Source organism: Saccostrea echinata, unplaced genomic scaffold (genome assembly GCF_033153115.1).
Source record: "Saccostrea echinata isolate AGI-Se365-2 ecotype Australia unplaced genomic scaffold, CSIRO_AGI_Sech_v1 ptg000015l, whole genome shotgun sequence".
NCBI lineage: Eukaryota > Metazoa > Mollusca > Bivalvia > Ostreida > Ostreidae > Saccostrea > Saccostrea echinata.
This window is the reverse complement of record NW_026889764.1, coordinates 15,496,515-15,523,655: the sequence shown is the minus strand read 5'-3', so window position 1 is coordinate 15,523,655 and position 27,141 is coordinate 15,496,515. Positions and strand designations below refer to the sequence as shown.

Here is a 27,141-nt window from a genome sequence, read left to right as displayed (position 1 = left end):
CGGCCGATTCGTACCCAAACTGTTTGATGAAAGTGAAGGGAATCAGTCGAGGTTTGCCGAATAAACTCTAGCGGCAGCGACTGGAATCAATAGCAGAGAACCAGTGCTAATCGACAGTCGACCTCCGTTTCTCTCGTCAGTCTGGAACTTGGAAGAACATAATGCCTACGGCTTTGGAGTCGTTTGCAAGGCTTCGGGCAATAATCCAAGCAAACGGGGGAATATTAAACTCTTTAAGAATAGCATGGGTGTAAGTACAAATTATGTGTATGCGATTCTTTGTTATTATTTTCACTAACTCGAATTTCCTCTCTATTCTAAGTACAAAACAGGGGCCCGTTTTTCACTAATCACTAAGACCAAAAACTTCAGTTGATTGTAAAACTTTGCAATATTAATTATTCTGTTTAAAATTGCTAGAGTAAAATTGTCTTTCTACATACCTTTTAAACATATTAAAACCATTTTCTATTTAATGTATATTTGAAAGTTATTAGCAGAATTAAATTTTGGTCTTAGTCGTAATTTCTTTTGTAAAACGTGCCCTAGGTTTTTATATGGACTGTGTTTAAGATGCTGTAGTCATTACTAGAGAATACAGCAATGTCAGCAGTGTACTTATTGATAAAATTCAGCATGAGTATACAATACTGGAGTATTGACACTCAAATTGAGTACACTCCACAAAGGGAAGAAGAGGAAGAAGAATGTATTTTAAGCCCAGCTTAAACCAAAGTTGTATGGATTTACTTTAACGAATACAAATTAACACACATGCTTCAAATGCTTTTATATTCTCAGTCCATTTTAATGAAACTGAATCCCTTAGGCCAAAATAAAAAATATCTTTGTTACCCCTAATGCGACCGACCCAATCAAAATGCGCCGACTTGAAAGTTATTTTTCATAAGATTCAGAGCTCCCACTGGAGCGAAAATATTTTTCGCCACTTTTCGCGATGAAAGGAATCGCATTCTTACATCTCGTCTCGACAAGTGTATATATGCTAAACACTCCACTAATAGCACTATTTCAATTTGTTTATATCACAGGCATTGTTTTAAAATTGTAAAATTTAACGTTGTATCCACTGACAAAACTAATATATTAGGAATTATTTCTACATTTATACATTTAATTTGATACTGATATTAGCCAACTCTTGAAAGTAGATGCCCTCTTGTTCATAACATTTTTTTAGCCCTGGGAGGGGGGTTACAGACTTAGTAAGATATATGACATTTTTTTAAATTGAAAAAAATAATGTAATTGAAAATTTTAATCATATCAACAATTTAGTGTGAAAAGAGGTAATGAAAATCAGGTTTAAAACTTGGCTTACTTTAACAGTTTGGACACTTGGTGTATGCATGTAAATTCATATAACTGAAAATAATTCAGCGCATTTGACAAAAGTATTGTATTGTTTCCAAGCCAGTATCTTTCACTCTTTGTCAGTTTATGGTATAATGAACACACTATTTTGACTTTTAAGTCTTTAATCAGGTAAAATTAGCAGCCATGCTCTGCAATTTTCGTCATGTTTTCCTACTTTCGGTTTTAAAAAACAATCTATATAGATCCAGATTTTATTGATAAAAATTTTTTATTAACTAACTTCATCTCCCAAAAACACTTTGTCTTTCCTTGTTTAATCCATCTTATATTATTTCAAGTAATTATGTATCCCCTCACTGCTCCAGGCTAAATTAACCTAGTCAGCTGTGTGCGTTCAAGCGAGACGTGATTTCCTACCTGTATATTGTTTTGTAAGTTTCATGGAGTTTTCATACCCTGAATTCACACATTTGCTTGCATTAAATGAACAAAGGGGATAATCTGTATACATTGAATAAACAAAGGAGATAGCCAGGAGTACACACACTTTTGTATGGTATATCTAAAAAAAAAATATCCATTTTCGCCACTTTTGAATTTCTTTTCGCCACTTTTAGAAAAAAAACGCAATTGGCGCAAATGGCGAATCACAGCTCGAGCCCTGATAAGATTATTCAAATATTTTTTTTTTTAATGTTTATCAACTTCTATAAAATATAATTCCATCAAATCTGTTTTGTATCAGAACGACTGATTTTGTTCTGTGATTTTCAAGCGTTTATTGGAAACAAAATAGCGCCTACAACATGTGTTCACGAAGGGTTAGTACGTGTTTTAAGAGAAAGGCAACGTTGGCCCTCGTCATGATACCCCTCATGAGCAGACAAGGGACCCACCTTGTGAAAACACCATTCAATTTCATTGCATTTTATTTGAGTTTTGATCTTATACACAGTTCATCAATATTCCAATGTTTACTATATGGGACCATAGGAGTTGTAAATAAGTCTGCATATTTCATTCTAATGAATAGAATTCAAATGTCCTTTCTTCATGCCTTTTAATCATGGGTTAAACTTCGTAACATTGACATTGTGTATGACATGTTATCATTTTTATATATTGTTTGTCTCAATTAAATATTAATTGTTAACATGCTTTTTCCAAATCCGTGTATTTTTCTTTAATAATTAAGACCCTGGAAGATTGGTTATTTCTTTGATTGGAATCCCTTTGATAATTGTTGGGACAACAACATTTATCTAAACATTTGTCTGGTGAAGGACTCCAAATTTAGACGTATACGCGGCACTTTAGGCCATGAGCAGTGAGGATTTTTTTTTTTGCGTGCCAGTATCTACTGCGCAACTGGACCTAAGTTTTTAATGTACCATTCGAAGAACCGATCTCAGTGTCCCACATTGGGATTTGAACCTGCAACTTAGAAATAGCTCCTTACTTCAAGACTCTAAAATGAAATGCTCTAGAAGCACTGCACACTTCGAAGCCCTTGAAAAAGTACAAAGTACAAAGCACTGGAAGCTGATAGTAGGTATAATAAATATATACTCTGGTGTCCAGTCTTTGCATACCCGAGAATCTTTTAAACAGACGTATTCAATTTCAACAAATTTACTCTGGTATGAGATATTTCGATTGAATAATAGTTGTGAATTAATTTACCTTAAATGTTGAGTTTAAACTGCATTTGTATGGTATTCTAGCTGTTTACAAATCACTTTCTTTTGTACTTAACTTATTTATAAAAATATTATTCTATTAGAATTTAAGAATATATTTTCAAAGCTGCTGTCCAAAAAAAAAAAAAAATTATTTGCCTACCTACCTACCCATCTTGAGATTTTAGGGTCGGGTTAGGGGAAACAAGATATTTTTAATGATATCCTTACTTGGACCAAATTTTTATAGGTATTTGAATTTGGGGATATGTGCTTTGGATTCTGCATCTAACCTACTTCCTGATCTTAGACAGTGTTTGAATTTTTGGAACAGGTTCATACTATTGTAATGGCATGGCTTATCAAGACGTGCAGGAGATGTATATCACTGCATTCTTGCTTCAGTGGTACTTGTACATTTCTAGATTAATATAGCAATGCAGTGATGAAATTTGTTCATGCATTTTTGTAAAAATTCATTTTACAATATTTAAATTTCTAATTATTTTCATTTAAGATTCTTTACAAATAAGGAATCAGTTCATTTTCTCATGAAATACCATAGATTAGCAAGAATATCTCCATTGTTATGTCATAATAGAAACTTTTTGGATTAATTACATAACTTTTATCCATTAAACAAACCATTTTTTCAAGGAACTTTTTGATGCGTGAGAATAAAAACGTCATTTATCTGTGTATTACGTCATCAGTTTCAGAGAGGGGTGATATGGATTCAGAAAACCACAGTGTGGTGATCTGGAATGTCGGATCACACCGTCACGTGATTGCATAAATTCAACAGTAAAACTGAGTGACAAACAGTTTGGTATATAATAAATAATGTAAATATAAGATATTAATTTAATTTTTGAAAATTCATGAGGTATTTAAAGTAGACTTCACGTCAACATGTAGCGCTAATGCGCTTCATGAAATATGCTGGTGTAGAGCGTCATAGTTCATGTCCTCATGAATTTTCAAAAAATTAAATTATTCATTTCTTAAAGAGACTTTGCTTCAGTAAATTTATAGATACATGTACATCACCACATTTATTATTGGTTGAGTTGAGGTTTGCAGTCTTTGATAACCTATGTTTTTAAAAGCGCTAAGCGAAGTGCAAAGCACTTACAGGCAGACTACAACTACTTTCAATCCAGCGCCACTAAGCAATTTGGTTTTTTTATCTGTATTGTAGAACTGATGATCTGAAAATTGGTACTCTGAAAGGTGTGGATAAATTTGGCAACAGATACTATGAAAACAACAGATACTTCTTTGGTAGGTATAATCAAAGCAAATAATATCTTTACGGGCTATAACTTAGGAACCTTTGACTTCAGTGAATTCATACTTTTTGTATTTATTCCTCTCTATACCTAATTCTGTGTCATTATCTTGATTGATATGCATAAATGTAACAGGAAAGGAGGAAAGTGATTCAAGGGGGGGGGGGGGGTAGCTCTGAATGCTGTACCATGCCCTAGATGTGACAGGTAAAATACCTGCCAGGGAAGAGACTGGTTTGGAGTCTTCAGGGGCAAAGACCTTTAAGGAAGGAGTGTTGTGGTTGGTGGTCAGGCAGGTTTGATTGCTGGTGGCCAGATTTGTTGGAAGAGCACTTGACTAGTGCTTTACGGGGTCCAGGTTCAAATCCATGTCTTTTCCATTGCATTTCTCTCCTGGTCAAATACACATTGCCATGTACCAGTTAATATATCAAATTTCTGGTCACTGAGAAATAAAATTTTGAAATTGGGTTACAAATCATGAAAGCATTTATTTTTCAGCCATTGAATATAATAGGTATGGATTTCATGTATGTTATTTCAGTATTAGATATAATGGCACTACATGTATATTTTAACTTTTTTTGATTAAAAATTAAGATGTGAACATTTGCAAATGAGTTAATAAATAGTATATGAATGTATGTTGTTTTCAGGTAAAAACCGTTGGGTGAGATTTGCAGATAGAGCTAATTTTAATTATGATGGCAGTCAAATACCCCCAGAATGGTAAGTATTCTAACTAATTTGAATGCCAGTAGCCACTCTGCCAAGTTTTAAATATTCTAGCTAAACTTAATTCCAGTGAAATTCTAGTGAAAAAGGTCTATGCTTTGATTGTTGGATATCTTTACAGAATACAAGCAATGATTTTGAGTATGTCACTTAAAAATGTGTCAAAGTCCACATTTGATCAATTCATTCTCGATCCTGTAAAATACATTATAATTTATTTACATGGTACTTGTTTATTGATGCAATTAAAATTTAAAATAGTCTATTCTAGAATAGTTGTCACCAAAAAATTGGAGATAATTTCATTTTTTTTTTCTGTATGTGTATAAAAATAATAGTAAAAAAACAGAAAACATGAGTGGCAGTGGTCGCAGTGCATAAAAACACCAAGTTATTAATTTTAATTCATAAATCCAAAAACCCCTACTTTTATGTTCTTTTCAAAATTTATTACAGGCATCGTTGGATGCACTACATGACAGATGAGACACCTGTGGAAAAGCCACTAACACAGAGGAAATGGATGATGGAGCATGAACAGAACCCCTCGGGAACGAAGGACGAGTATGTTCCGTATAGCACAACACGGACCAAAATAGAAAGCTGGACACCCCCACAGAACAATTAATGTTATAATAAATCTGTGAGTGAGGGAACTAACTTCAGTGAATATGAGTGAACTGTTATATTGGGATGAACATTTGTTGCATAAATAAAGGCTGTTTTGAATATATATCAAAGTTTGGGTATTCCTTCTTCTTCCATAAATACTCCAAAAAGTCAGTGACCAGTACAATAAATTTTAAAAGTACAAAATATCAGTTGAGAGTCCAGTAAATATGGGACTAATGACGGTCCAGTTAAGTCAGAATAATGGACAGTCCATACAGTAAAGTCAATTCTAGAAACAGTCCAGTAAAGCTAGGGACAGTCTTTGCAGTAAAGTCAATTTTAGAAACAGTCCAATAAAGCTAGGGACAGTCTTTGCAGTAAAGTCAATTCTAGAAACAGTCCAGTAAAGCTAGGGACAGTCTTTGCAGTAAAGTCAATTCTAGAAACAGTCCAGTAAAGCTAAGGACAGTCCACACAGTAAAGTCACTTCTAGAAACAGTCCAGTAAAACTAGCGACAGTGCATGCAGTAAAGTCAATTCTAGAAACAGTCCAGTAAAGCTAAGGACAGTCCACACAGTAAAGTCAATTCTAGAAACAGTTTAAAAAAGTAAAGCTAGGGAGAGTGCATGTAGTAGAGTTGATTGTAGAAATAGTCCAGTAAAGCTAGGGAGAGTGCATGTAGTAGAGTCGATTCTAGAAACGGTCCAGTAAAGCTAAGGACAGTCCACACAGTAAAGTCAATTCTAGAAACAGTCCAGTAAAGCTAAGGACAGTCCACACAGTAAAGTCAATTCTAGAAACAATCCAGTAAAACTAGCGACAGTGCATGCAGTAAAGTCAATTCTAGAAACGGTCCAGCAAAACTAGCGACAGTGCATGCAGTAAAGTCAATTCTAGAAACGGTCCAGCAAAACTAGCGACAGTGCATGCAGTAAAGTCAATTCTAGAAACAGTCCAGTAAAGCTAAGGACAGTCTTCACAGTAAAGTCAATTCTAGAAACAGTCCAGTAAAGCTTGGGACAGTGCATGCAGTAAAGTCGATTCTAGAAACAGTCCAGTAAAGCTAAGGACATGCAGTCCACACAGTAAAGTCAATTCTAGAAACAGTCCAGTAAAGCTAAGGACAGTCCACACAGTAAAGTCAATTCTAGAAACAGTCCAGTAAAACTAGCGACAGTGCGTGCAGTAAAATCAATTCTAGAAACAGTCCAGTAAAGCTAAGGACAGTCCACACAGTAAAGTCAATTCTAGAAACAGTCCAGTAAAGTCTGAGAAGGTCCAATATAGAAATGCGAGGTACGAGTGAAAAACGTAAAATAAAAAAAAATCCCCACTTGTGAAATAAATTTCACATCCAACAAAAAATACTGAAGTTTCTTTTTATTACATTTTCTTTTTAGTCCAGTCATTTTATAAAATTTTCTTTCAATTAGGGAACTACGGTAATTGCCACAGTTTCTAAACTTAGTTTTTATCAATCTATAAATGATTTGAATAAAAAGGTTAGAAAAATTGTACATGGGAGTCATGCGGTTATTTTTGAGATGGATTCAGTATTTTATTCAAATCAATGAACTGAAGGAAACAATCAAATGATAGTAAAAAAAAGTTGAAAACACCTCTATAATATACAAATGTCAATTCCAAAAAAGCTTAACTGAGTAAAAAGTCCGTTTTAAACTCGAGTATTTAAATACACTCAAAAAATAAATAAATAAATAAATAAATAAGAGCAGTTCTATTTAACTATTAAAAACTTTTTGCCTTTCATAGTCACGGACTTTGTCTTGGCTGCCAAGGTAACAGACAGTATAAATGTTGGAAATTAAGACTGTCAGCTACTTTCATTTTTTAAGCCTCAACAGAGACTATAGAAAAACCAAATTGACCACTTACACAGCAACATATTACATCTGCTGTAAAGAAATTACTTGCAACTGGAATATAATCTAGATATTAGTTGTTTTATCCATGGATATATTTGGTATATAATTTTTATACTGATAGAGATCAATTTTCACTATAGATAAGTGAGACAAGAACCAAAAACAACAGTAGAGAAACATTATACTGTGGAATTAGCAATGTTCGTGGGGGACCAATGTTCGTGAATTTTATCGATATAAAATCTTTCTTACTCGAATAAGTAAAAGATAGAATAAGATTTTTCCAACAGATTATACACTTCTAGCACCCTGGGCCTGTGCTTAGTCTAAATCTATCATTCATATAGTGCTATTTGGTCAGTGAACTTACAGGAAATTCCATCTACGATCTCTCTTTAATTTTCATCATCAATCTCTGATATATATTCTACTGAACATTAATTTAGTAATCGATCAATTCCCTGAACGTATGCTCATTTGCAGGACTCTCATTTTACTATGTAGTCTCAATGATCGCACTTTGGTTTTTGAAATGCTTCTTGCTTCTTCCTTTCACTGATTTAATTAATTTACTGTCAGAAAACATGTATGTGAGTAACTAAGTGCAATGCAACTTAATTAAATCATCTCTCTTCGCATCGCTGCACATGAAAGGCTCTTGATTATATATAATTTTCTTCACCGAAATAAGAAAGGATCTACCTCATAAATCCTTTTAACAATGCAAATCGAACAAACAGGACTAAACACAAACCAATTGAAACACTTCAAGTGGAATCCGCTGTCGACCCATCACACCCTAGCTAGCTTTCTTCATTGAACAGGTAACTGAAAGTAATCCGTAAAAATCAATAATCTAACTCGGCCTTGATGGAAATACCAAAATTCGACTCAACAGGAAGATTATTTGCAAAAAATGTCATTATAACGAGCATAACCTTTGCGAAATCCGAACTTTTAATCAAACAGGACTGATTTAACTCCCGAAACATTACCGTATTTGTCGATGACCTGAAATCAGATGAAATAAAACCACTATATACAGATGATATCCATCAACATGGATCACTTACATATACCGATTTCTTACACCAGGTGTTACCGATTGACAGGGGATGCTTATTTTCTCATATGCACCTGATCCCACCTTTGCTGTTTCCAAAGGTCCATGTTTTTGCACTGTTTTTGAATTGTTAAAAGGATTTATGAGATTGATCACTATTCGTTATTTAACCTCTTTCAAAGTAAAATCAAACCCAAATTGTCTGAACTAATAGTATTTCTAAATTTTCTACTTTTGAGGCTGTTCCATCTGATCTAAATAAAGAAGAATCATTACGTATTATAATATTAATATTTAGCAACATTTTGTCCTTGTATATATTTCACAATCAAAAACAATTATTTATTAACTGTGACAATTTTGCTTTGATTTTTGCTTTTCCTATACTATCACGAATAACGATGTGAAAACTCCTGCTGTATTTTATGTTTTTAATTGTGAATAATAAAAGAAAATATTAATCAAATTTCAAAGCGTTTGTTGCAACACGTCAATTTCAAGGTAAACAGTGCATACTGGTAGAATTAGTTATTCCTTTAAGTACCACAAGCAAGGTTTTTCGTTCCTCTTCCGGGAAATTCTGGTGTATAACTTACCGTAAAATGGAAAGCATGACTAAGTCTGTCTTTGATCAACAGATTAATTGATCTAAAAATTTTTACTGTTTTCTGTAAAGGGCTGACAGAATTCCGTCTAAACAGAAAGTAAAATTATTTAAGTTCCAGGACCGTGATGTGAAGAAAAAATAAAAACGGTTATCTCTAATTATGTCTTTTATTAATTTTCAATCTAAAGTTGAAAATGATTACATGACACATTTGTCATGAAATCATTTTCAACTTTAGATTGAAAATTAATAAAAGACAATTATAATCCCACCATTTAAATAATGACGCGAAAGAACAATCATAAATACATGTACTGTAAACCAATTCGCGCCAGTTTGAAATCAATCCGCAACAATCAATTTTCGCGACTGAGAAATCATTCTCTGCAAATACAAAGCACAATAATTGGTTCACGACGATTAATATTCGCGAGTTAAAGTAGGTCGCGAAACTTGCGAATATTTCTCGCACGCGAATGAAAGTTGGTTTACAGTATTTTGAAGGTACTATTTTCTCAGAGAGTATTGTTTGTAGGAACAGGATATTAACATAGAAAATAAAAGATTGATACCAGTTTAAAGAGGAGACTAGGAACGTTAGTTGAACACATGTGTAAGCCATTTAAATATTTAGCCTCAGTGTTTGTTCATTAGAAACGTCTAGGTGTATTTTGCTACTAAAAAATTGACAAGTATCACAATTTGTTGTTTTTACGCTCAAAAACATATCATTTAGAACTCAAATTCCTAATTTTTCATTATTAATACTTAATAGGATTTTTTTTTATATGTATCCTCATATATATATATATATATATATATATATATATATATATATATATATATATATATATATATATATATATATATATATATATATATATATATATAAATTTAAATGGTAGAATAAATCAATGTTAGAACATAGGTTTCTCCTTTCTCCTTGAGCATCAAAGGTTGAATGTAGTATTCATTTGTAAGCTTTTAATGGAACCCTGATCAAATAAAAGTTGTGAATGTTGGAAAATGAAAGGGCTATTGATTTTGTACCTAAGAAAAAAATATGAACCATTTTTTGGCACTATCATAAATTCAATTATAATATAGAAGTTGCGTGACTTTCATTTCTAATCTCTTTACATGAATAATAATTTTAGGAAAATTTGGATTATAAATTTTCATGATAACAGATCAGGGAATTAAAAGCGTATCAGAAATATACAAGTTAATTAGTTTTCGATAAATTGATATCAACTCTCTTCCTGCGATAGGCTAAACACCTTTCAACCTTGAAAAAAAATCTATCCGCACAATCCTGATCACAGTGCATAGAAAATGCAGTATTTATTAAAATGTTTTCGAACGATTATTCCTCTGAACTATTTCATGTTTCTAAATATTGTGCATTGGACAAATTGTAAAGGAAATATTGCCGTTGGAAAATTCGTATTCACAGAGATAGTTTCCAGAAGTGATAACACCGGGACATTGGCTATCTATGAACTTTCATCTTTTATGACCAAGCGTCGATGTGCCAAAATGTGTTTGGACGAGAAGTTATGTTTGGCCATTGAGATTTGTGGGCCAAAGGAGGCTGGGCAATGTCGACTCAATAATGGTTCTAGGAATTTTTTTTCGGCAAACTCTAAATCTGGGTCAGACTGCAAGCGGTTTCGAATGGTTCGTTGTTTACTACATATATGCATATTTGTTAGTTTGTATAAAAGACAGATCTACAGGTACCATGCAAATATTTCCGTGGGTACTTTTTAGCATGTATTTTAGTTTGTTCCCCTCTCCTTTGCAAGCAAGCAAGGTTTAATGGTAATAAAATTAGATATAAGTAATATAATCAAATATTTTGACAATTTTCTCTAGAAATGAAAACGAAATCTCTTGAGAAACTTCTAATTCTTCTTTATTCTAGTTGCATAGACAAATAATGAAGGACAATTTTCTCTCCTCTTAGACAAACCCATTTTGCGCAGGTGGAAGTTTTTTAGAATCAACAAGTCGAAAATGTGTTCGAGGTTTGTGTATTCGACACAATCTTTTCTTATTACTCATATTGCAGATAAATAAAAAAAATCTCTACATTTTCATAATAGTTGTTTATATTAGAGAATCTATATTCTTATTAATCATTCAATATGAAAATTAATTCATCCATTCTTCATTCTTAGAGGAAGCATGTTCAGATTGTGAGTGCATATCTAACTTTGCAACCACTTCCGGAATTTATAACCTCACAATGGATGGACAGCATGTCAAAGTGTATTGTTCTTTTGAAGGGAATTTTGCATGGACGGTTTGTACATTTATAGAATCAACCTTCATTTGTGAATAAGATTTTTTAGAGGATAAGAGTTTCTGATCATGAGAATTACAAACTTTTATGTTATACACTTCACAATTTTTACAAAATAGGAGAATCTCCTGGTAGAATTAAAGCAATTGGCTTTGATAAGTTTTGTCCCTTCTTTCAGTGAATATTATACAACTTAAAATGTTTTAATTTTTAATCCCTTGAGTTTAATGTTTTTAACTTTAATACATGTATTTAATAATTACCAACAAAATTTGTAATTATGTCTCCCTCAAAGGGAAAAAGCCTATTATTTAAGGAATGGATGGATGAAATTAAAAAAAATGACCAAACGCATATTTATCAACCCACACTAAAAATACAGGCAATGAAAATAGATTTCTATGTCTCAGCATATGTCTTTAGATAGTGTCTAAATACCTGCCAAATATCTCGTTGATATCTCAATTAACAAAAAAGTTATGCCCAAAAATGATGCTAAAATTGTCAGGAGTGCAACACCTTTTTGTGACATTTTGAAATTTCAATATTTTTTGGAGATCTGTAAAATAAATAATAATGCTTTATGTTGAAAATAAAGACTTTCCTGATAATATTCAAAGTATTGAGCTTTAAATGTGGGCAGTAGTAACTTTTGTTTAATCAAGTTGTGGTCATGGCTGATGTTTAAAAAAATGTTATACCATGTAGTGTTGCCAAAAAAAACATCAATTGTAAAACTCTGAAAGAAAATTAAGACAAAAAAGGAATTTTGTAAGTGTAAAACAATAACTGATATAGATTTTAAAACTTAAAAATGTTATATAAATCACAAGCAGCATTAATTAGAGTCAAGTATATGTGCATACCCAATAATGTCAGGAGTGCAACATTTGATGTTTTGCTCCCAAGCGTGAAAAAACCATTATCATTATATGATTTTCTGATTTTTATTTGGATAAGAAAGACACAAAGATCATTTTTACCAAATAGATTTATTAATTACTGGATCTGTCTGTGCTTCAGATCCATATTTCTATGGTCAGGAGTGCAACACATTTTTTTAAAGATTCAAGTTGTGTGACGAAAACACTTCTATTCATGCTTAGACGTATTCATTAATTAATAATGATCTTTCTAAATACTAAATAATACTAAATTATTGACAGTTTTATTATTAAAATCCTTTCTTTTTCAATTTTATTAATTCAGATGTGTTTTTATCTTTTTTGTGATTTTTTAAATGAATGTTAAAAATAAACACACTAAAAATTGTCATAGAATTCAAGTAATTCCTCCTCAACTTCACTGAAACAACAGAACAAGTTCTTATGTAATTTTCACATCACAATTCTACTTTAAAGGTCCCAATGCTTTTGGTCAGGTGTGCAACAAATATGTTAGAATCATAAATCATCCAATAAGAATAAAAATTAAAAAAAATGATGAGTAGAATTTTTCTGGTGGGTTACTGTTTTTGTCCTCTAAAGGAAAATATGCTATAAAATATATTTTTTCTTCTAAATATACATTTAAGCTAGTTTTTTTTGGCATAAATAGGGAATAATTCCAGATAAAATGCGAATTTCAAATACTTTCATCTGTTTTAATTATAAAATATCGGACAATAAATATTGCACAATTTCATTACCACTTGATGTTGCCAACACTTTATGAAATTTTGTGTTCTATGGTTTTAATTTTAAATTTTACTGCAGTCAGGAGTGCAACAAAACTGCTTTATAATTACCAATGCTTTTTAACTATCTTTACTTAAAAATGAGTTGAAAAAAAAGTTTGATACTATTTTATGTTCAAAACACTATGTCTATCAACAAATTACAGAAATTTTCTAGTCAATTCAGGGAACAGTTTTCATCATTTCACATATAGTTTTATATACAATTTATATATATTACACTTTGCAAATAATCATGTGTTAAGGTCTTCAAAATATGAAAAACCTGCCGTAAACAATCAAAAATATCAAAACGACAAATTGATTTACAAAGTAAGAATGGGTTATTGTGTGTTATAATTCTTAAAACAATGTTAAATAAAATACATATCAGATGTCAGGAGTGCAACACAATAATGTAACATAGGGTCACTTCAAAATCTAGTTTTTTTTCTGTAAGAGAACTTGTATATAAAAAATCTTTTTTGGCTTAGATTTAAAGAATTGGCTTGAACGGACAAAAAAGTGAAATTTGGGCAATTTTATTGCTTCATATTTTTTTCATATTAAAACTTTTCAAACCAGAATTGAAAAAAAATAATGTAAAATGACAATCAAAAAGTCATTTTTTTTGTCACACATACAAGAGAAGATACTCAATCAAGGTCTAGATTTAATCATTTATACCCCTTTTACCATTTTGAAGCATAAAAAACTATAATTTCTTGTGATTATGTATTTTAGAAAGTCTTTTAAGGTGTAATGATATTTTCTTTTTTCAAAAGAAATTTTACTAATAAAAATTCTGAAACTTTTTAATCCAATTGTCTATTCTATTGCCACTTCAGGATTTTAAACTAGAATGCATGTGCAATATGATGATATAAGTGAAAAATATGTTAGAAGTAGTTGAATTTTTCCAAAAAAATTCAGTTTGGTGGTCTTTTTTTTTTAATTCACCCGGATGTCTGTCAAGCTATCTGTCAAAAATGTATGAAGGCCACGACACCTTGTTTGTTGATTAAAATTAATTTAATTTTTACACTGTTATAACTATCAATGACTTTAGGTATTTCAACGTCCTGTTTCAATGTCAAGTGATTTTTGGGCCATGACTCTCAATTTCTCGATTGTAATGAATTCAATGAGACGAAGAAAACACTTGTTGTGGTCTTCACCTCGGCATTCAGACATACAGACGATATAACAATAGTTACTACCATTCATATGTCGACTCGATATATCCCAGTGATCTTGAAAGTAAAGACACCACAGAGTCTGTTCCACCTGTTTCATATTTGGATGTTTTATTGACTATAGACAATAAGGGCCAACTAACAACTAAATTGTATGACAAACAAGATGACATCAGCTTTTACATCCTCAAATTTCCTTATTTGTGTAGTTATATTTCGCTATCACCCGCATGTGGTGTTTACATCTCCCAATTTATTTGATACTCAAGAGCATGCTCTAAGTACGATCAATGTTTAAACCGAGGCAGGCTACACGGATTTCAGCAAACTTTTTTAAAGTCAGCATTTTGAAAATTCTATGGTCATTATAATGACATTGTTAAAAAATATAATTATATAACCTATCACTGGGTCGTATTTTGACTGACTTATTTCATTCCAATTGTTATGCCTTTGTTTTATGCTAAATTTGAATACGGAATGTCCCGTCTACCTGATCAATATATACGGCTCATGGCAGGTGTGACCGATCAGCACGGGATGCTTACTCCTCCTAGGCACCTAATCCCACTTCAAGAATTTCATGCTCTGTTTCATGCTCTGTTCACAGATTTGTATTGTCTGTAGATTTTTTTTAAAAGACGTGATTTGTTGGATACTAGAATTGCTAGACGTCATACCAATAAGAATAGTGATGGATCTATCAATATTGTGCATCAAAATCATCCAAACATTTATTCTATAAATCCAGGTTTTCCAGAGAATGCTGAGCGGATCGGAGGACTTTAGTAGGCCTTGGGGAGACTATGTGAAGGGATTCGGAGATTTGTCGCAAGAATTTTGGCTGGGTTTGTATTGACATAGATAGTCAACGTCTTTTCATTGTTTGTTTGTTTATTGTTTGACGTCCCTCGAGAGAATTTTTCACTCATATGAAGACGCCACCACTTGCCGGCGGAGAGCTGCAAATCTTGACCTATACTCGGCACTCAGGGCCATTGAGCAGTGAGGGATCTTTTTCGTGCCAGCACCTACTGCGACACGAGACCTCGATTCATACGGTCTCCGAAGGACCTGTCTCCACGTCCCACAGTGGGATTCGAACCCGCGACGTATGGGATCGACTCCTTACTCCTCGACTCTAGAGCGAACGCTCTAACCACTGCGCCAAGAACAAGCGAGTAATATGCATCCAGAAGCCAGTCAAAATCGGTATTATATGCTTTGAATACCTGTTTACATCGTTGCTTGGGGTTTAGCACTTAATTGTTGGATATAGATTAACAGATTCTTTATTTTCCGTCTTTGTACCAATCTGACCGATAATGATATATTGTTGCCTACGAAACTATAAAACTAATATGGCACAACAACAATATTATTATATATACCGAAATCAGTTCCACTTTTCAGTTTCGTTATGATCGCTTTATAATATTTTATATTCCTGAAATTTTCCATTCTTCTTCAGGGAGTGAAATACTTCACTTGTTGACGACCAGTGGGAACAGCGTATTACGTGTAGACATGGTGGATCACTATGGAAGAACTACTTACGCAGAATACAGTACCTTCTTGATTGCAAATGCCAGCAACAATTATACAATTACAGCACTGGGTTACTCAGGAAACGCAGGTATTTTCGATGTTTGCTGAAGGGTGACAAAGTTCTATTTAAAAACAGATGTCATTAAAAAGATGAAGCATAAAACGGACTTTGAAATAGTACAACTTGCCGGCTTACTAGTTTTTTTTCAGATATATTTGCCAAAATGGACCAAGCCTTTTAAAATAAATCAATACCTTAATTACCTTTCGAGAAGTTAAGTTCTAAAGATAAGTAGTAGAAGGATTGGGGGAAGGGGGGGGGGGTAAAACACCTTTGTCTTTGGGTAAAGTATGAAAAAAGATATTACAGTATCTTCTATATATAATCTAATTCTTCACTTGGTAAACTACTTTCTTATGGTACAGTTCAAGCAGTAATGTGTGTGTCTCCGAGATGATATAACACAAGACCATTCTCATCTGTTTATACTTGTCTGTTTGTCCATCATTGTACAATAACCATGACAAGGACTATATTGCTTGAGAATGTAATGATTATTATATTTCAAGGTGATGGCGAAGGAGCCAGTTGGGACACTTGGACCCAAATTACTAAATATTTGAGAAGATCAGAGATGAAAGTCAGGAGGAACAATTCTTAATGATCGCCACGACTGAAAAGTCAGAAAGTGGATGTATTGACTTTTGTTTGTTTTTCGTTTTAGTTGCTTCACAAATTTTAAATTACCAAAACGAGGAAGACATTGACAGTACGGTAAAATAAAATAAGTGAAGATAACGGACAGTGGTCGAACTAAAAAATTAAAAAAAAACAACAACAATATATTCTCAGTGATTTTCTGCGCCGATCTTTCCTTGGAGTGCCAGCAACTCCTTGGATCAATTAAAAGCAATGAAATAGAATATCTCATATTATGTACTTATCAATGTGTTGTTACAAAAATTGTACTTAATCATGAATGACTAGTATTTTATCAAAAATTGATAGATTTAAACAAATTCTTTCCATGAATGATTAGTACCAGGGACGTATATACATGTACTAACAGGCAACTTCGCAAGTCTCGCGATATCTCGTACGTTGCGGGATTTCGTAAGTCAATTTAAAAGTAATATACTGTATCTTTAATGCTATGAATTATATCTGAAAAACCCTTTTATTTATCTGTTCAAAAATGTGTCACGATTTGATTTTAGCACTCTACTCCTAATCTTAGTATAATAACGTTCTACATTAAAAAAAATCAACACATGTCCCGTATTTCCGATAATTCGCCTAATTTGATGGTTTTTTGCTTTATATTTAAATTACTTTACAATGTATGCTTTAAATTTTTTTTACAAAGTCATTCCAATAGACAAAAAGAACAGATTACATTTTTCAGAAAAAAAATCTTTTTTACCAGAAATAAACGTACTTTGAAAAACTTGTAATTTTGTGTGTGACATTTTGGGCAAATTAACAGCTAAAGGAGTTGCCTATCCCGATAGTATATACGTCCCTGTTGGTACCAGGGATGGGCACGATTACTGAAAAATGTAATCTATTGATAATCGATTACTTAGAGGAATTAGTGAAATCGATTATTAATCGATTGCACTCATTTTTGTCCTGTAATTGATTGTAATCGATTACTTTGGAAGATGTAATCGATTAATAATCGATTACTTCCAAGTTTTTATCCCTTCAAATATCAAAGCAATATTTAAATGGTAAATGTTGATGTTATCCATTGAGGTTTGAATGTGTTTCTGCAGTTTCAGTGGAGATTCTTTTAAGGTTTTATTCTGGCTAACATTCTCACTAAATGCCCAAATGAGGGATTCTCTACCATGGAAAATGAAGACATGATTCCTACAATAAAATATGCCAAGGAATTAATTATTCCTTTCAACCTTGGATCTAAACCTCCATATTTATTGACTTGTTGCAAAAATTATTTAATATTTTATTGTGAAATACTTCATTAGAAGTATTTGATCTGCCCGTATGTTGACAGTGCACATTAAACATTCCTTTACGTGTCTTTTTTAAAAAAGTAAATTAGAACTCTTAGTAATAAACATGTAAATTAAATGTGTCTTTAAGTAATTAAACTAATAGTGGGTGAATTAAAAAAAAAAATGACCAAACGCATATTTATCAACCCACACTAAAAATACAGGCAATGAAAATAGATTTCTATGTCTCAGCATATGTCTTTAGATAGTGTCTAAATACCTGCCAAATATCTCGTTGATATCTCAATTAACAAAAAAAGTTATGCCCAAAAATGATGCTAAAATTGTCAGGAGTGCAACACCCTTTTGTGACATTTTGAAATTTCAATATTTTTTGGAGATCTGTGAAATAAAAAAATGCTTCATGTTGAAAATAAAGACTTTCCTGATAATATTCAAAGTATTGATCTTTAAATGTGGACTGTCATAACTTTTGGTTAATCAGGTTGTGGTCATGGCTGATGTTTAAAAATATGTTATACCATGTCAGGAGTGCAACAGATAAAATGTAGTGTTGCCAAAAAAACATCAATTGTAAAATTCTGATAGAAAATTAAGACAAAAAGGAATTTTGGAAGTGTAAAATAATAACTGATATACATTTTAAAACTTGAAAATGTTATGTAAATCACAAGCAGCATTAATGAGAGTCAAGTATATGTGCATACCCAAAAATGTCAGGAGTGCAACATTTGATGTTTTGCTCCCAAGCATGAAAAAACTATTATCATTATATGATTTTCTGATTTTTATTTTGGAAAATAAAGACACAAAGAACATTTTTACCAAATAGATTTATCAATAACAGGATCTGTCTGTGCCTCAGATCCATATTTCTATGGTCAGGAGTGCAACACATTTTTTAAAGATTCAAGTTGTGTGACGAAAAGACTTCTATTCATGCTTAGAAGTATTCATTGATTAATAATGATCTTTTTGTATGATTTAATGCTAAATTATTGACAGTTTTATTATTAAATCTTTCCTTTTTCAATTTTATCAATTCAGATGTGTTTTTATCTTTTTTGTGATTTTTTTTAATGAACGGTAAAAATAAACACTCTAAAACATTGTCATAGAATTCGAGTAATTCCTCCTCAACTTCACTGAAACAACAGAACAAGTTCTTATGTAATTTTCACATCACAATTCTACTTTAAAGGCCCCAGTGCTTTTGGTCAGGAGTGCAACAAATATGTTAGAATTATAAATCATCCAATAAGAATAAAAATAAAGAAAAAATGATGAGTAGAATTTTTCTGGTAGGTTACTGTGTTTGTCTTCTAAAGGAAAATATGCTTTAAAATATATTTTATCTTCTAAATATACATTTAAGCTAGTTTTTTGGCATAAAATAGGGTAAAATTCCAGATAAAATGCGAATTTTAAATACTTTCATCTGTTTTAATTATGAAGTATTGGACTATAAGTATTGCACAATTTCATTACCACTTGATGTTGCCAACACTTTATGAATTTTTGTGTTCTATGGTTTTAATTTTAAACTTTACTGCAGTCAGGAGTGCAACAAAACTGCTTCATAATTACCGATGCTTTTTAACTATCTTTACTAAAAATTAAGTTGAAAAAAATGCTTGATACTATTTGATGTTCGAAACACTATGTCTATCAACAAATTACAGAAATTTTACAGTCAGTTCAGGGAATAGTTTTCATCATTTCACATATATTTTAAATACAATTTTTATATATTACACTTTGCAAATAATCATGTTTTAAGGTCTTCAAAATATGAAAGACCTGCTGTAAACGATGAAAAATATCAACAAGACAAATTGATTTACAAAGTAAGAATGGGTTATTGTGTGTTATAATTTTTAAAACAATGTTAAATAAAATACATATCAGATGTCAGGAGTGCAACACAATAATGTAACATAGGGTCACTTCAAAATCTAGTATTTTTCGTAAGAGAACTCGAATATAACAATTCTTTTTTGGTTTAGATTTAAAGAATTGACTTGAACGGACAAAGAAGTGAATTTTGGGGAATTTTATTACTTCGTATTTTTTTTCATATTAAAACTTTTCAAACCCGAATTGAAAAAATAATGTAAAATAACAATCAAAAAGCCAATTTTTTGTCACATGTACAAGAGAAGATACTCATTCAAGGTCTAGATTTAATCATTTATACCCCTTTTACCATTTTGAAGCATAAAAAACTATAATTTCTTGTGATTATGTATTTTAGAAAGTCTTTTAAGGTGTAATGATATTTTCTTTTTTCAAAAGAAATTTTACCAATAAAAATTCTGAAACTTTTTAATCCAATTGTCTATTCTATTGCCACTTCAGGATTTTAAACTAGAATGCATGTGCAATATGATGATATAAGTGAAAAATATGTTATGAGTAGTTGAATTTTACCAAAAAAATTCAGTTTGGTGGTCATTTTTTTTAAATTCACCCTAGTACTACTTCATTCTGTATTGAAATAAGTGTTTTGAGAGCTATGAATTGTTTTAATAATACTGTTTGAATGTCTTCAATGGATAAAAGTTAAACACTAGGTAGTTTAAAGTTTACACCTCATTATCTGCAAGTCAGGGATGTCTCGGTAAATTGATTAGCCAATTAAGATAAGCAATTACGATTACGACGTCTTGTGATTCTTGATTTTTTTCCCTTGGATATATCAATATTTTACTGTACCAAAAATTGGATTTTTCTTAAAGTATATATATATATATATATATATATATATATATATATATATATATATATATATATATATATATATATATATATATATATATATATATTATAGCCAATAAGTAGTCTATAATAATAATAATAATAATAAAAGAAACTATTAAAAGTCTAGAGAATTTTAGCGTTCAATATAACTCAGCGTTTTATGGAACGGTGGGTTTGAATGTATGCCCCGATACAATACGTCCCAAATGTGAGCGTTCAAAATCGAACGCGCTGTTGTTAACAAAAGAATGTTGTCTGATCAACTGTTCATCGGCAAGCATCTTGCTTAGCAAAATTGAAAGTATCAAGTAATTATGTATTGCATTTAAGGAGAGGACCATTTAAAATGGGGGGGGGGGGCAAAATTTTTCGAGTGAGGATATTTATTTTCATGCCAGTGGAGGACAGTGTTCAATAATTTTGCTTATACCATGTATACTATCATGTGATCCATTTGAAAATTCCTTCAAGTATTATTCCTTTAAATTACGATTTACTTTGTGGCATGTCCAAAATCAGTTTATTTTAAAATTTCAAATACTACTAGCAGAAAGTTGTAATCAAAACCAATATACAAAGAGACATTAGATAAGATAAAAATAAATTTGGTGAACTTTATGCAAGACAAAGTACATGTATGAAATAAGTTAAAAGGTAGTTCCGGCGACGAAATGCATCGATTTGTTGCATATTCCTCCACCAATAACATCCGAGATTTATATGGAGCGAAGCGGTTTGTTAATCAACAAGAAAAAGAATCCCACACTGTTCAAATTTTATGCAGAAAGATGTTTTCAAGAAAATATAATCTGATTACAGGAATCTTGATTACCAGTGTATATAGTGTAAAGATGATTTCTATGTAATTCATCATGTGCGATAACGTATCAGATTAATCTGCCCAGATAAGAACATCCCAACCAGCAGATCACCATTCTTGTCTATTTCTAAGGGTATAGGAAAGTCTAATCCACAGTTGTCTACACATTTTAGATACAAGCCATTTTGATCAAGAATATGTAAACAATTATTCATAAAATCAGTGACAATAATATTACAAAGAGAATCCGTGATGATTTGGTCAGGCCTAAATAACATTTTTCCAATTACAACTTTTCCTTGGTACTTAAATCTGAATTTTCCAGATTTTTCGACTACAATAACTGCATCAGCATTTGTATCAGAGACACAGATGTCTCCGTTTTTGTTTTCTGCAATAAAGTGGTGGAGTTCTCCGAAAAGAAATAAAGGATGTTCTCCATTGAATTGAATTTCTTGTGTTATCATTAATTCAGGGTTGGTCCTTGATGGATCACATCTGATAACCTTAACCTCCTGTGAAGACGAATTGGAGACACAAATCAGAAGCTCATGTGTACTTGTTGCACACAATCCTTCGGCCTTCCAACCAGAAGTTGATAGACACAGTTTTGAATCTCCTTTTTCCACAACGAAAACACCCTCTTTCACTGCTATAGAATATTTCATTATTCATTATCGTAATGTCATGTGGTCGTGTTGGACTCTTTCTTACATTACATGTTTTTTATCAGAACATCCATATAAATCTAAATGGAAAATCATAAAATTATTATCACATATCTATAAACCAGATTCCCGATATGCAAAGCGCAAAATGTCCCTTTTTGTCTGAATTGTTTTTATCACGAAAGCTTTGTTCAGCAACCCCGGTCCCCCACGGGAGACCGTGCCTTCTGCAAAATTATAGTAGAGGTCAACCACCAGGTTTCCGAACCCACCAGCTTGGACCTCTTGTACCAGATTGAAAGCTTTACCTTGGACAAATATAGGAGAACCCAGATCATTTTGAACGTCACAGGGAAAAGAAGGACTTGTGAAGTATGCATTTTCCTTATTGCAATGTATAATCCTTAAAATTTCATTTTCATTTTTCAATTGAAGCATTAAACGGTTCCTGTGAAGCACCTGCAATGCTTTAGAATGAGCGTCTTTCACCTCGATAGTCTGGTTTCGAAATTTTGACAGCACATTTTCTTTCTCATTATTCATTCGTTTCTGAAAAGTAGTAAAAACTGTATTTACGTCATCAAAGATATTGCATTTTGTTTCCTCTGCCTTCCTTAGTGCATCATCAAATTCACTTTTTGCATCTGTTAATTCTTTTTCCAAAGAGGTGCTTTTGTTTAGCAGTGCTGGTATTATATCTGATTCTAAGATGTCCGACTCGGCTAAAATTTCTTTTTTTCTTATATCTATGAATTCCTTCATGTAACCAAATGTGTGTTTAAGATGGACTTTAGATGTTGTCCAACATTTGAGACAAAGTGGGACACTACATTGTCGACAGAATGTATCAAGTTTGTAGCTAGGATGCTTGTTGCAGGATGGAATTACCATGTTAGAGTTCGTGTACCTGTACAGTTCTATGGAATGTTGAAGCTGTCTAAGCCCATCTACGTGTCTGTACACACATTTTTTTACAGAAACTATTCTGACAATTTTCGCAAACATATCGAATTCCCTCTGGACATAGGGAACATGTTTTAAGCCGTTGTATTGATGTCATGATGAAATATAGTTTGAAATTAGAAATTCATTTGTTTGGCAACAGCATGAATTCTAATACTTTTTTAGCAATGTAGATATAACCATATCTACAAAGGTAAAATAAATACACAAGATGAATACACAATGTACACATGTATCATTAAATGAATGAGAAGAATTTAAAGAAAAGAAGTTATATTTTAAATATGGCGTTTTAAATATTATGCAGAACTGAATATTAATTATCAAATATCAAAAGATGTTTAATCAAAAAATAAATAATAATAATAACAATTTAAAAAAAAATATAAATTAAACAAAATGATTTTAAGTACTGGTATTTGTATCTCTTTTTCCCTTTTGCAGAGGAGCACAATGGCTGTTTAACTCAAAAGATATCAATAAGATGATACTTTTTTCAGACTTTCTGTCCGATTGACAACTTGTTTGTCAATAGCTTGCCTCGATTTACAAATTGTTCATACGTAGAGCATGCTCTGGCGTATCGAATCAACTGGGAGACAAAAATCCCATTTGTTGGTGGTAAGGGTATATTGCTACATAAGTAAGGGAAGTTGACGATTGAAAAATTAAAGTCATCACGTTTATCATAAAGTTTGGTTGTTAGGTTATACCATTAATGTCTTTTTCTAGTAAAATATCCAAATATAAAACAGATGTGTCAGACTCTGTGCTATCTTTTATTTCAAGCTCACTGGGATATATCGTGTCGACATATGAAGGGAAATAACTATTGTTAATTGATAATACGTCGTCGATATATCTTAATATTTTTGAATTGATTTTGAGTACTAAATATATATGAAAATGTTTCCAAAATTTCACTTTAACTCTCCATTATTTACTTTTGTTTTGTTGCATATGTGTGACGCAAAGGCTTTTCAACACAATTCTGGACCCCCCCCCCCCCAACTTACCTGTGGTGATTTTTCATTCTGTAAATATCTGACATAATAAATTCTAAATACAACACCAGTTTTCTTCCATTTTTTTGAGTTAATTATCAAAAATAAAAAAAAAGAAAGAAAAAGAAAAGAAAGAAAATCATATTTTAAGAAGAAGGAAGGTCCCAGACTGTCCAATCTCTTATAGAAGGAGGAACTAAAATCTCGGCTCACGGCCCTCAGTCTTTCTCTCACAGAATAGACAGCATTCGACCAATCTCCTTTAATGTACGTGATCTAGTTCAAGCTATGAAGCAGGGAAATTATGTAATAACTCATTTATTAAAACAGGTGTATGAATCAAAGCATGAATCTTTGTATACAAATGTGTTTACACTTAGGATACTTACAGTTTCTAGCTGTTGGTTCCTAAATGGCCTGTACTTAATAATAACTTTAATCCGCTGAAAATGGAGGACTTAAGATCAGGCACGCATTTCGGTAACTGACAATAGCTCTAGACTGGTGATATTTAATTTTCCCGCTATTGAATATTCACTAACACGTATAAAGTGATAAAATAGGGATATAATTATCAACGTGCGTTGATAAACATAAGCGTATCGGAAAACATTAATAATTAATATGTAAATTTGATTCAAAAAATGATAGAGCGTGGCAGGTTCATATTATACAATCTCAACCTAGGTCAAATTTCACCTGAATTCCCAACAAGGAAAATGCGACATAAAAACCCCCAAAAGCATTAAAAGAGAATTTCCCAGTGACAGGACTTTCTTGTCAAAAGTGCCTAGGGGATGGTTGAGTTCTAAGTTTGAACACCTTGACTACCACAGCAATCATGTACGACGCATGTGCAAAACTGAAGCAAAATCAGAAAACGAAAAATTCTAAAGGGATAGCTGGAAAAAGAAAGTTATGGTGCATCTGCTTAATATAAACAACTGAAATCTGTCATATACTGTACTAGTAAGTTACACCGTAAATCTCGTTATTTTGGCGTTGAATTTTTTGGCAAATTGTATGTCAATTATATTTAAAATATGGTGTTTTATATTTTGGCCGATTTTTTACATTACACAATTCAGAAATTGAAATTTTTTTTTATTATACTTTATTATAGAGTCAACAAATATATCGATTTTTCATAAATAATTTCATGAAATAAAGTCGGTTTTATTACAAATTTTAAAATTGTCATAAGATAATCACATCCTACTCCGTGCCATGAGGCTCAAAAGGCCGGTACTTATATCCGGTTTCTGTAATGCTTAAAACTCAGCGTCATACATGTATCTAAAGGGGGCCGACCCCCCTATGCCAAGAATTTTTGGAGTTATTAAATTGACATTGTAAAGTCAGTAAAACATGGCCTTAATTGCACATCCCTAGAAAACACCGGCCCCTTTTAAGTTGGTAGAATCAAAATATGAAGCTTTAAAAGTAAAGGAATGCGGTTCACCTGTTACAACAACACAACGCATAATAATCTTGCTCACCTTTATGTTATGTATAAATTTTATGGAAAAAGTTTTGAGCGCGCTAAATTTACCTGATATACAGTACCATGATGAAAATAAAATTTTCAACATTCATAAATTTTCTTTGTCTTTCTGCAAAGATGGGGCATACATGAGAGCTGAATATAGCAAAGTAAAAAGTCGATAGAAAACTTGTTGTATCTTGATATTATCTATATTTGAACTGGTTATCAAACACTTAAGGTTTGGCAGCCTTCTGATAAGAAATTATAAAACACAAAGGATTTATAGAAATTATTGGTTTGATCTCGTAAGGCTTGCATTGTAGAAATGAGAGTCGTACGTCTTGCAGAAACGTAATTAAGGTTGGAGACTTAGAAGGCAAGCCTTACCGTATGTATCAGCCTTTTCTGGGATATCAAGTTAAAATGTCGTCTTTGTCAAATTTTTCCCCGTAAGGTACGCTGAAATTATTCGAATTTTAAATTCAAGTTAAATTTCTTCGGTGAAATCATACACTGTAAGAACTGAAGCAAAGTCTGAAGGAAGAGAAAGACCATGAAATTAAACCTTACAGAACAAACGTACTTTTTCGTAATGTTTTGAATTATATATCGTCATCGAATATTGAAAACTATGATCTAGCATTTTGAAGAAGTGTATGCTTGTCTTCATGAAATATGAAGATAACGAACAGTAATCTATCTCAAAAGTCCATTGAAACAAAACAAATCTAGAGCAGAGCAAACACGGACCTCTAAAACATCAGAGGTGGGATCAGGTGTCATGGAGGAGAAAGCATCCCCTGTCGACCGGTCAAACCCGCCGTGTGTTTATTGACATGATCGGGCAAACGGAAAAATCCGTAGACAATTCAGTGTTTAAATGATGCCTTAACATTTAATATGAAAAACGCCAGTCAGCATTCGACTTATTGATAGATTGTATTTGCTGACAAGGTCATTGTATCGATCATAGAACTTGCAAAATGATAACTTTAAACGAGAATGTTGATATCCATGTTTCATCAACTTGTTTGTCAGTAGCTTGCCTCATTTTCTACTCATTTCCTACTATTTTTAGCTCGCATACATGTATTACTTTACCAAAATATGTCGAATAGTAAAGTACTTATGGAGGTCAGATCCTGCTATCAAAAGTATTAAGGATTTTATATCAGGTATATTTTTAGAATTTAGCACAGCTTAATTAAATATGAAAACAAAAGGTGGTTATCAATGCACTTCTTTTGGCGCTTAGGAGCATTTTAATCTGACCTTTTTTGCGCTGTAATTACATTTAACACATCAATAAATTTTTCGAACATTTCCCTCCAATATTTTTTTATCCAAGTAAATTATAGGATCAAATACAGTATTCTATTAACTTGAATAGACACATTAAAATTTGTGACAACGAAAAAGTTTCAAATTAATTCATTAGTTAATTGTGTGATCTTTATGCACTCAAAAAAATTGTCATTTTTCTGGTATTAAAAATTTAACAAGCAATAAAATCATTC

The 27,141-nt window shown here is 32.0% G+C and overlaps 4 protein-coding genes across 4 annotated transcripts; 2 read left to right on the top strand and 2 right to left on the bottom strand.

Annotated features, from left to right (window-relative positions):
* The first annotated feature begins 110 nt into the window (after positions 1-110).
* On the top strand, positions 111-5,784 carry LOC133187919 (NADH dehydrogenase [ubiquinone] 1 alpha subcomplex subunit 12-like). Its single transcript, XM_061323316.1, has 4 exons — positions 111-250; positions 4,219-4,301; positions 4,966-5,038; positions 5,501-5,784. The coding sequence occupies exons 1-4, from the start codon at positions 162-164 to the stop codon at positions 5,670-5,672; spliced, it is 417 nt and encodes a 138-aa protein (XP_061179300.1). The 5' UTR covers positions 111-161; the 3' UTR covers positions 5,673-5,784.
* Positions 5,785-11,400: 5,616 nt separating this feature from the next.
* Positions 11,401-16,602, top strand: LOC133187663 (ficolin-1-A-like). The gene is made up of 4 exons (XM_061323081.1): positions 11,401-11,521; positions 15,144-15,240; positions 15,864-16,028; positions 16,511-16,602. The coding sequence occupies exons 1-4, from the start codon at positions 11,465-11,467 to the stop codon at positions 16,600-16,602; spliced, it is 411 nt and encodes a 136-aa protein (XP_061179065.1). The 5' UTR covers positions 11,401-11,464.
* Positions 16,603-21,553: 4,951 nt separating this feature from the next.
* Positions 21,554-22,171, bottom strand: LOC133187662 (uncharacterized). Its single transcript, XM_061323080.1, has one exon. It carries the CDS (start codon positions 22,169-22,171, stop codon positions 21,554-21,556), a length of 618 nt encoding a protein of 205 aa, XP_061179064.1.
* A 114-nt stretch (positions 22,172-22,285) lies between these two features.
* Positions 22,286-23,062, bottom strand: LOC133187661 (uncharacterized). Its single transcript, XM_061323078.1, has one exon. It carries the CDS (start codon positions 23,060-23,062, stop codon positions 22,286-22,288), a length of 777 nt encoding a protein of 258 aa, XP_061179062.1.
* Positions 23,063-27,141: the final 4,079 nt, after the last annotated feature.